Source organism: Taudactylus pleione, unplaced genomic scaffold, assembly GCF_031769625.1.
Source record: "Taudactylus pleione unplaced genomic scaffold, aTauple2 ptg000003l, whole genome shotgun sequence".
Lineage (NCBI taxonomy): Eukaryota > Metazoa > Chordata > Amphibia > Anura > Myobatrachidae > Taudactylus > Taudactylus pleione.
Window position 1 is genome coordinate 3,055,256 of NW_028284406.1, and position 12,055 is coordinate 3,067,310.

Sequence of the window (12,055 nt, forward strand, 5' to 3'; positions counted from 1 at the left end):
AAACAGCAGGCAAACCACTAAGTATTTCCACTACACAGTCTTTTACTGATCAGAATGTCAAATGAGAAGGATACATCTGGCTCCACGTGTCCGGTTTGATACATCTCCCCCTTAATCACAAACTTTGCATGTAAAATCCTAATTGCCTCACGTAGCAATATGCCTTTGCTGCAGATTCCTCAATTCCATAACTGGTGCTATAAATCTTTTACCGAATAACGGTTTTTATTAGACAACAATCTAATACAGGAATCAACTCCTGTAGTTCTGATGTCATCGCCTACACTCTGTGACCTCTGATGTCATTACTTCATTATTCGTTAGGAAAACCTGGGTAGAATAAAAGAGAACGCACCCCCTCTGCTAATTATCAGGGATATTAGAGAAAAATTGGAAGATATGTGACCAAACCAGAGCACAGTGTCTCTGAATTTTTTAAATCAAAGGGAATCAAGACACAACCCTCGTTCAAATCAGTATAAATCAGTGGTTCTAAACCCATGTCCTCCTGTACCCCCAAACAGGTCATGTTTGCTTTCTGTGGAAACAGGTGGTATAATTATTGACCCAGCAAAATAGATCAACTCACCTGTGCACGATTAATGAAATCCAGAATATGTACTTGAGGACTGGAGTTGAGAAAGCTACACTATGGCCCGTATTCAATTAGAGGCGAAAAGTCCGGATACGCGATACTTTTTTGCCGATGGCGTCATTTTCGCGTATTCTGCTTTTATCCCGTATTCAATTTGAAAGACTTTTCGCCTAGGCGGAGAGTCCGTGCAATGTAATAGGCGAAAAAGTTTTGCCTATGAATAGCAGGCGGAAAAAAGTGCAGAATTGGGGTTTTGGGGCGCAACGTTGCGGGAACCCCCCTGCAGTCTTCAGACAGTCCCCCAAAAGTAAACTGTGTTAAACAATTTAAAAAAAAAACACTTAAGGACACCCCAAAAAATGTATTTTAAAAATGGGGGCCGAAAAAAAAAAAATGTTGGGGTACAAAGTTAAAAACTAGCGAACTTGACTCTGGGGGGGTCCCCAGGTATGCCCCAAGTGTTTTTTTGATTGCAGGTGCTTGCGGCAGGTGGATTTTTCACAATTTTTTCAACTTCACTTTAGCAACTTTTAACTATGCTGACCCCCATTTTCAAGTACCCCAAATTTGCTGGGATAAGTTATTGTCTAGAAAAAATACTCCAGAATACTATTCTTCACCACTTATACAAAAACGCTATTTAGCAGCTATTGAGCCCGTTTAAAAACACCAAATACCTTCAGCAAGCCAAATCGGGGGGTACCATAGCTAACCCCCATGTCAGAGCATCTTTTGGGGGGTGTCAGGCTGATTTCCCCATTTCTGACAGTACTTTCCGCCTGTTCAAGTTTCGCCGAGTCCCGTTTTCGCATACATTCAAATTGAATACGGGGTAAAGCGGGCACGCGCGCGATACTTTTCTGCCTGCAAAACATGCGAAGTAGGCGAAAAAGTATTGCGGCTCGGCTCAAATTGAATACGGGCCTATGTAGACAAAATTGATTGGACACCCCCCACGCAAGCGAAATGCAACCCATGAATACCAGTGCACACGAGTTCCATATGGCCACTAATGTGGCTGTTTCGACAAGAAAAATTCGTAGGGAACAACAAATGTTTTTACCAGGACGACAATGCCACCTGTTATGTTTCCAGCGCCATGCTGGACTGGTATACAGAAAATTTGGTAACCCGGATGGACTGGCCAGCTCAGAGTCCAGATCTTAATCCCATTGAGAAGCTCTGGAATGAATTGGATCGACAGGTGCGCTCTAGGCTGTCTCGACCTTCTTCAGTGTCACAGTTGGTCACTGTACATAAGGCGGAATGGTAAAACATACCGCCTGCTGCGTCCAGGGACTTGTGCACAGTTTGCCAAGAAGGGCGTCTGCAGTAATCACTGCACGTGGTGGACCTACAAAGTACTGACGTCAGTAAAAACTCGTTTATCTATTTGCAGTCAGTGTCCAATCACTTTTTTCTACATAGTGTATATTATCCTTTACCAACATGCTCAAACTGAACTCACTGGCTGTTGTCAGACATGAGGTGGTATACGAGTATATAAAATGAGCAAATGGAAATCAAATGTCTGCTTCAGATTTATTTTTGCAAGAGGCAAACAAAAGGAAAGTGCCAGAAGCCAAATGGCTTAGAATATAACCCATCATCCCCTGCACTTCCCTGAGGATTATGGGAGGCTAAGGATGGGAGGGAAGTTTCTTACACTCAGATTATCCTGCTAGTAATCCCACTGGGGGACACTGCAGCCAGTCCTTTCCAGCCCCCTTTAGCCAGAAACGGCTGATAACACAGAACAATAGCTCGGATTCAGCTGCACAGCAAATAAAAATATAATCTCAAATATTTAAAACTTTATCAAGGTATTAGGGCTTCTACAGAAACATATGTGACTACCATTAGTGCAGCTTTTAAATTAGGGGACTTGCATTATAGCTTGAGCACCCCATTAAAACAAAATGTGGAAATGTGCTGAAGACAGACCCTAGGAGTTAAATTTACTAAAGTGAGAGTTTTTAGAAGTGGAGATGTTGCCCATAGCAACCCATCAGATTCTAGCCATTATCTTCTAGAACAGTGGTGTCAAGCTCGGGCCCTACAGTTGCTGTGGGACTACATATCCCAGCACGCCCTGCCAGTTTTAGCATGCCCTAATAGCAAAACTCTGGCAGTGCATGCTGGGATGTGTCGTTCCACTTCAACTGAAGGGTCCGAGTTTGACACCAGTGTTCTAGAAGGTGCTAGTTAAATGTTAAGTAGAATCTGATTGGTTGCTATGGGCAACATCTCCACTTCTAAAAACTCTCGCTTTAGTAAATATACCCCTAGTGGTCCTTTAAGACAACATGTGCAAATGTGCTGAAGTCAGTCCCGAACTGGCAGACAGCGCTGGAGGTGGGGCACAGCCTCCGCGGCTGACAGGTACATATCCACAAATTAGGAGGAAGGTAATTCTTGTAGCCCCGGCCAAGACAAATCTCCATTGGAAAGGCTCTAATAGCAGGAAACATGATGTTCTGGGTTGTATGCCAGGACTATAAACTGACGTCTGTGACCACTTACACACACCAGATCTAATAGATTGCTGCCTGTTTAAAGAAGCAAAGTTGAGCTTCTCTTTTGAGAGCCATATTCTGCACGACACATGCATAAATATCTTTAGAATCTGACCACTCTTTTTTTTTTATACTAAAAAATAGAAAATTATAACATTCAATGAAATGTTACAACCAAAGTGTTTGAGGGGCAACCGAAAATCTTCCTTCAGGGCTGGACTTGGGAGTCGATGGTTCGTATATTCTACCGAATGAACTTGCATCATGTGACCTCTGAACATGTGACCGTGGGAGGGTACTCCAGAATAACGCAGATTAGAGAACATGAAAAACTGTGCTAAAATTCAAATTACATTTTATCTAAAACTGTATTAAGTTTAAGGGGTCTATTTACTAAGCAGTGTTAGAAGACAGGGCCTGATTCAGACCCGCTCGCAAGCGGGTCGATGTTGCCCAAGTGCGCATGTGCACAACGGAGCCGGCTCCGTCGTGCGCATGCGCGAGACCCGAATAACGACGGCCAAGCCATCGTTATGGGTCTCGCACCAAAGGGGGCGTGCTGTTGATGTTGATTGACAGCACGCCCCCTTTGGTGGGCGTGCCGGGGGCGTGGCTGCCCAGACGGAGGCGTTCCCATGGGAACTAGTGATGTCAGTGGGAGTGCTTTTGGCTCTGATAGAGCAAAAGCACTCCTGGGCTTGCGGCAGCGAGACCCTACCGCGGGGTCTCGTCGCAAGCCCGATGGTCGCGATGGTCTTGAACATCGCGACCATCATTTTGGCCACTCGCTATAGCTGTGGGTGGACACCCACAGCTATGCGTGCGGCCAGGAGGCCGCTCCAAAATGAAGCAGGGACGGCCCTGATTCAGAGCGAGCGCTCTGAATCAGGGCCACAGAGTGAAAAGTGATAAGGTGCCAGCCAATCAGCTCCCAACTGTCATTTTTCAAACACAGCCTGTGAGATGACAGTTGGGAGCTGATTGGCTGGCACCTTATCAATTTTCACTCTGTCTCCTAACACTGCTTAGTAACTAGACTCCTAAGTTATTTCAGTTATTTTCTGTCCCAGTTTTTATAAAATGTTCAGTAGGGGGCGTATGTTACCTTGCCTGAGATGACCGTACTCTTGTGTATATGTCTCTCATTCCTAACAGTGGGGGCTTGCACTTAGTTTATTGTTCCAAGGTGAAGTGCACTTACTTTCATAGACTCAAATGGAGCTGCAAGTGGCCAAGCTTACAAGATAGAGATGATATTATCGCATTTACAAAAGAAGAAGAATTAAAAAAAAAAAAAAACCTGGCCACACCGGTAATCACCCAGCTACACCCTGACCTTCCATATTCATTTTCACAATTTGACCATCCTGTAAAAATAAAGTTGGTTTTGTGCAGAATACAAAGCATTACCCTTTATACTAAACATCTGTCTTTGTAAGTAAAACAATCTAAACGACAATGTTTACAAAAAAATAAGCTTTTATCTAAGCCAGTGGTTCCCAAACTTTTAAAGGGGCCTATCCATTACACGACTTTTTGAACGTCTATTGGATAGCCGGCAAGCACCAGTGATGCGCGTGCACGCTGGGTCCTTGCCGACCCCGACTATCTACGAAACATGCTGGTCAACCTGACGACGATCGCCAGGTTCCACATGTTCCCAGATAGGAGGTCGAGATCCTGCACGGAATGACGTTCAGTGAACGCCAGTTCAGTGCGGACACCGCACCCGGCAACCTGAAGGACCGGACGCTAATCGTGCAGTTTTTCAGGTCGCGTAATGGACAGGCCCCTTAAGAATAACAGCGCCCTAGAGTATCAGCATTGTTTTCACGGCACCCCTAAGCCATGTAGTAAATTAGTAAAGTGAAGTAAATTGTGCTGACATGACATCCTTAGGGTCAGTTATATGGTGATGGACAGATTTACACTTTTGTTTGTCCACATATTTACATTACACTGACCATAAATAATTTAATTTGGTGCTGGACCACCAACCTGAGGTACCCCTGCAAGTGTCCCAAGGCACCCCAGGGTGCCACGACGCACAGTTTGGGAACCACTGATCTAAGCATTGAAAAATAAATAAAAAAAATGTTTACCTAACAATGGGAGAGATGTACAAAGCTTCGTCGAGAGATAAAATGGAGAAGCTGCCCAAATCAACCAATCAGCTTTTAAGGGGTTTATTACCTAAGCATTAGGTTCTAAAACCCAGTGCTTCCGGCTGTGTTTATGCCCGAAATTTAAAAAGGCAATGCTTTCACTAGCCGTGTTTAGCATATAAAAGCATTGCCCTTTTAAATTTTGGGCATAAAGATGGAAGTGCAGGGTTCTAGCTGATCGGTCGCTTTGGGCAACTTCTCCAAACTCTCGCTCTCCAAGCCTTCATACATCGCCCCCAATTACTATTGTTGTTTATTACGCATATGTAATTTACAGTACTGTGACATGATGCAATAACAGCATATGATATTGTTTAACTACAGCTATTTAGAGTCATTTTCAATCAAGACTGAATGTGCTTATTGTGCAGTTTCAACAAAAGTGTAGGACGTTCGTTCTAGAAATTATAGTAATCACGGCTTGCATTGCATGCTGGGAGTTGCAGGTTATCTATCAGCATGAGCAAAATCAACATTTTGAATGATTGCGTGACTGGAAGGGCCACGAACACAGACACAGGTTGTTAGGAGTGGGTTACACACAGGGAAATCAGGTGCTAGTACAGTTAGCAGAAGGAAGACTCTGTTTCCGGTTTCATTAAACTAGGACTGCAAAGTAGACAAGGAAAAACTTTACCGGCCTACCCATGGTGCCCCTCTTCCCGGGAACTCCAGGCAAACCCTGTGTGGAAACAAAAAGCAGAGGGCTTAGGTTACAAATTTACAAAGGAGCCTATGTACAGAGCCAGTGTGGAAAGTCACTAAACAGAAAGGCACAGAGGAGGCCGCACTTCCACCTCAGCATAAAGAGCGCTGAAAGACGAACCCCCGCCTCCTCTTTACGAGGCTTAGCAAATAATAAGCTCCACAACACAGGGAAATGCATTGATGACAGGGGTTAAAATCGACACTGACAAAAAATAATGTCGTGAAAAGGACATAGTTTTATTTAAGCGGTTTACGATTCACGGATGTCGTTAGGCCTTTAAATGCTGAAATGGCTTGCTGAAAATGGCTGACTTTCCAAACAGCTGACACGCGGGTCAACCAGTCACCACATATTATAACTGTACTGTAGCAAATGTGCAGTTTCTCTATATCAGGGTACGGAACTGCACAGGAGTCCCTCAAAGGGCATCAGGCACCTTTTCTTCAAGGTGACTGGGGAAGACTAAGCATATTCTGCATTCATCTTGGGATGTTTATGTGAGGAAATTCAAAATGCTCCACACAGTTAAGGCAGCCATTGGGGCTCTTATTGACAAATATGCATGAGACACTGAGGTACCTCCACCCTTAGCAACACTATGGCTGCCTCCACAGTGTCTCAGATGCGGAGGTCAGGATTTTGCTTAGGCCAGAATGAACAATGCACTAAACCCAGGCTAATTAATAGCATGTTTGACGTCCCCTTCAAAACTTCAGAGCTTTATGTGTCTCTGACATCTTTATAGCAAAACTTCTGGACGCAGTTTGGAAATACTGAGCACGCCCGAAAACTTCAAAATCAGGGGGTGATGGAAAGGAGGATTTCTGTCACAGTTGGCGTGACAATGCCCGTCTTGCCTTGACCTGGAATTAGTTAATTGTTTTATAGCTAAATACACATTTGGCGAGAAAATCTCACCGAAATCCCATGGGCCTATTTATTACCGATTACTCCTTCTGTCACGACTTGATGAATATAGTTCATGGCAACAGGCTAAATAGACACACCAGTGTAATTGCCCAGAGCACAAAGTCGTCTTTTCAAGAGGGTCATGACTTCCTTCCCCACTGATGAGAGCGCTTTTGAATTTACACACTCCCTTGTTTGTGTTTGACTGTCCCATAAAACTCTCACCCACAGTCTCTAAAGTGACTGAAGCCCCTCCTGAGTACAGCAGATCTATAAAACACATACTTGCTTATCAATTATCCACAGTTTAATTAGCGGAGTAACCACAAAAACTCCCCCAGCCTGTGTGCACAGGGAGAGCGACCCTTCCCTCTGTGCACTGTGCTAAGGCTTTTTTCCTTTTCCACTGGGCCTTAAATGTTTTCTTTACACATTTAATGGGTTAGAGGGCAGGATAAAGGCATGCTTGTAATTACACTTTGAACCTCATAGAGCGTATGCTTTTTAGATCAGTCAAATGGCAGCATTTAAGCTATAGGAAACCCCGCAGCTCTCCCAAATGCTATGGGAAGAGACGCCGTTTGTTCGGTCAAGGCTCCTGGGAGAGAAAATTTGGGCATATTGCTTACGAATTGGCTGAAACAGCAACTATACCAAGCTATGGATACAGTGTGACAGATAGGGTTGTAAATAGACATTCGCTAGAATGTTTAAACTCTGTTTATGCAGCACTCTGTGGCAGAAAGCACACTAATAAGGGAGAGATGTACCAAGCCTTGGGAGAGAGGTAAAGTGAAGGAGTAACCAATCAGCTTCCAACTGTCATTTATCTAGCAGAGTCTTTGAAATAACAGAATCTGGTTGGTTGCTTTGTTCAACTTTTGCACTTTCTTGATACATCTCCCCTTGGGAGAGAAATTGGCTGAGGCATGAGGTATGTGGTGCCTCATGCTTTAGCTATGTCAATATTCTCCAGTTGAATAATAGTTCAGACCACAACATGGCTATGGCTACTTAAAACCTTGCAGGCAATGGCTACACTTTCACGGGAACGAGGCCTCGTTTGTTTCAACCATTAGATTCATTTAGTTTTTCATTTAGAACCTAAAGGTGCATACACACGTAACGATTTTTTTTAACGATTTGTTAACGACTCCGTTATCGTTAAAAAAAAAACGTTCAGTTTCTGAGTTATAACGATGAACGATAATCGTTCAAGCTCGCTCCCGTTTGTAGTTATCGTTTATCGTCCATTTCAGACTGTCCAACGTAACGATTTTCATTAAGGGAAGGAACATTTTTTAGTTCATCATTGCAAAAATCGTTCATTACACTTCAAAAAATCGTTCACTGTTTCAAGGAAAAATCGGACAGAAAATCATTGGTTACAAAATCGTTACATGTGTATGCACCTTAAGGCTGACTATCCACTACCCGACAGTGAAAAGACTGAACGATATCGTTATCGTTCACTACACTGGCACAATCAATTATCTGCAAACATGCTGAACCTGACGATGTCGTCAGGTTGACCAGCATGTTTGCACGATGATAGATGTTTAAAAGACCAAATTTTCAAACGATTTTCAAACGATGTTCAAACGATTATCGAACAATATCATTATCATTCAATCGGTCATTTTAATCTTCTAGTGGATAGGCACCTTAAGCTGCATACACACACAACGATTTTGTTACCAACGATTTTCTGAACGATTTTCTGTAAGATTATCTGTCAAGATTTTTCAAATCATAATGAACGATTTTTTAGAACTACAAACAATTTTTGCATATTCCCTTAATGAAAATCATTAAGTTGACAAGTCTGACTGAACTACAAACGTGAACACGCATGAACGATAAACATTCATCGTTTGACTCAGAAAGTGAACGATTTTTTCAAACGATTATCGTTAAACAATATCGTTTAATGATAATCGTTCAAAAAAATCGTTGTGTGTGTGTATGCAGCTTTAATGTTTCTGATGACTGACAGAATAGGGGAGGTTTGGAGGTACTCCTATAATAGAGTGAAGCCAATACTGAAACTAAATGTATGCAGTATATAGTGTTATTTCTATGCCATTATCCACCCACTGGCGGGTACAACAATCAGAAAGTACTCACGCGCTCTCCATCGGCTCCAGGCAGCCCGAATAATCCCGGAAGGCCGATAAAACCCTACGGGGGAAAAGACAAAGCCCAGGTGAGACCCAGCTCGGACCTCTCCCCCTCTCCTTGCTGCCGTCCTTGGCATCTGACTCTTGGCGCGGTACTTCTCCTCCAGCGCTGGTCTGCGGCTCTCCGTGATGAGATAAACCTTGAGGCAAGTGTATATGCCCATGGACTGCATGGTGCTGGCTTCCACGATGTAGTCCAAGGGCACATACCCTCACACCAGGGACCAGGGTATCCTACGCAGGAGGGAGCCAGCGCCGGCAGACCGCAGGGACCTGCTGTGGACAAATGCTAGTTACGGGTTAGTGGCAGTTACGACGAGGGTCACATCATCCCCCTGCTGTTAGTCATATCGAAAAAAAAAAGATAACACGACACAGGACTGGAGCTTATACATGTTCACGAATAGCTGATTAAACTTGGACGATACTGAATACAAAGGGTGCGGAGCTTGGAGCAGAACGGGCTCGGAAAGTCGGATAATTGCCGCACTTACACGAACAGTTTACGGATATAACAAGGCATTTGCTCCATACATCATGCTGAAGAACAATTATGTGCACAGAATTTTCCTTAAGGCCTCACTCAATTTATCAGATGCAAAACAAGGCGAAACGCTCAATTCTGCGGTTGGGCTTTAATTCCAAAAGGAAAAAGCAAAGACAAGGTTATCGGAAGAGGAGATTAAAGAGAGAGACTACTATTTAATCCATTTATAACAACTTCCAGAGCAAAGATATTAACTGCAGGATGATGCTTAAAGTTTAACCGTTCCCGTGCGAACAGAAGAGGGGTCTCTACGTAACCATATAAACTGTGCAAGTAATACTAAACAAAACGCTGTACGCCAGAACTGCTATGGTAAATTTTATAACTCAACAATGTAATATATGCGCATGTCTCATAGGATGCTAGAACACCATATGTGATATTAGCATTATTGTATGGCCTGAATTAATGCTCATTCAGCCTCCTGAATTACCAGGATTTGGTGACATCGCTGAGGCATGAAGCACTCAGTGCCTCGTGCCTCAGTAATGTCACCAGTTCCAAGGGAATAACAGGCGGCTTGGGAGGGTATACATTTTAAAAAGAGGGCACTGACATCTTAATGTACAATAAGGGGCTTATGTTACGGGCTCAGGGACAAAGTGCGATTTTGAGTTCGGCACAGGAGACCATTACATAACTCCCCAAGCCTAAAATGGTTCTTTAAGATCTTCGATATAACATTGGTTCTACTGTATGTATCCAACTCAGTAGGGCATATACTAAACTAAAAAAAAAAAAAATCTACATATATCATTTAAGGCCAGGTTAAGAAAATAAAAATGAGATGTAGTGATAAACTGCGCTGCAGATGAGGCCTCTATTTGCTAAGCATTGTAAATGTTGCAGAGACTAAACATTATAAACAGGCCCAAACACCCTGGGACAGCGAGTTCAGTGAATAAGAAATATTCTCTGTCTCATTTGCATATGGCTTCAAGATGTGTTCCCAGTAATGTAAACTGTTTCTGAACTCCCAGCCATGGTTTGAGAACACAATTATGGACTGAAGATTACAAAACGCTGATTACTACAAACACATATATTGTGACCAGATTTAAAGTGAATAGGGAAGAAACTGGGACTTCTATAAATATGGGCTAGTACAAGGGCCTGCTAGATGACCATAATACACCATGTCCAGGGTTGGACTGGCCCACAGGGGTACAGGGGAAATCCCCGGTGGGCCCCACTGCCTGGGGGCCCTACCACTTGCTCTAATGTCAGTTTCAGACTGTGCACTTGAACTATACATTGTTATTCTATTAGAGGGTCAGTTAAATGGTCACTAATGTCTGTCTAAGCTTCTGTGGGGGCTGGCCTCATCCCCTGACCATGCCCTAAAGCATGGGCCCCTACCACTGGATTCACCCAGTGGGCCGTCATGCTCCAGTCCGACACTGACCATGTCAGATTGGGGCATGAAGGATTCACAGTTTAATGCAGTGGCAGAGGCCTCAGCATAAGGGGTGTTACCAATCATCAGAGAGTCAGCCTGCAAAGAACAGACCTCATTCAGAGGCGGTCGTTAGTTGCAAGCAGTCGCCCTGAATCAGGGCGGCCGCTTGAATTCTGAACGACCGCCTCCTTGTCGATCGCTAAGCTGTGGGTCTAGCTACCGACATGGGTGATGGTCGCGATGGTCAAGACCATCGCGACCATCGGGGCTTACGACCAGACCCTAAGGTTGGGTCTGGGCACTCGTAAGCCCCAGGGAGCTTCCTGCTCTGATCGAGCAGGAAGCTCCCCACTGACGCAATGTCGTCAGTGGGGCCGCCCCCAAACGTCAAGCGTGTCGGCGGGAATGCCTCCATTTGGGAAGGCACGCCCCCTGCCCGCCTCCCAAACGGGGCGAGCTGTCACTCACCATCGACAGCTCGCCCCGTCTGCCCCGTCTGCTGCGAGATCCCTGCCGGCTCCGGCGTGCGCATGTGCAGTGGGGCAACATCGTGTCGGTTGCAAGCGCTCGGCGCTTGCGATCGACTCTGAATGACCCCCAGACTTCTTTATAAAGAAGATGACATGGGGACAGAGGTGTGTCAGGACCACCCACACTGATTGCCAATCTTGGTGCAGTTTCCATAGAAACTATCCAAGTACTAAAGTTTATCCCTGGTCCTACACCAGCAAGTTACTGACCTTATAGCAGAGTACCCATGTATAATTTGGGTTGCACAGTTTCGAACCTGAACCCTAGAGGAGGGGGTGGGGCCCTCAGGCAGTGGGACCCACCAGGAATTTCCCCTGTAGACCAGTGGGCCAGTTGGACCCTGCCGAGAAAAGGTGCACACGGCTCGAAGGTCTCCACTTGAGCAGACCAGAAAATCTGGGCACCTACGCTAAGTTTAGAAGATAAAAGTCACTTTGGCGGAAGACAAACTAGGGTCCGCAAAGAGCAAAATGAAACAATACAATTTATTATGGACTGAGTTAA

General features: G+C 44.5%; 1 protein-coding gene across 1 annotated transcript in view; it reads right to left on the reverse strand.

The window, feature by feature from the left end:
- COL27A1 (collagen type XXVII alpha 1 chain) overlaps positions 1-12,055 on the reverse strand; it is a 291,443-nt gene that overhangs the window by 192,305 nt on the left and 87,083 nt on the right. The window contains exons 11-12 of the mRNA XM_088465795.1: positions 9,022-9,075; positions 5,914-5,958 (exon numbers count right to left, since the gene is read on the reverse strand). Coding sequence (XP_088321921.1) covers positions 5,914-5,958; positions 9,022-9,075 — 99 coding nt within the window. The remainder of the gene's footprint in view (positions 1-5,913; positions 5,959-9,021; positions 9,076-12,055) is intronic.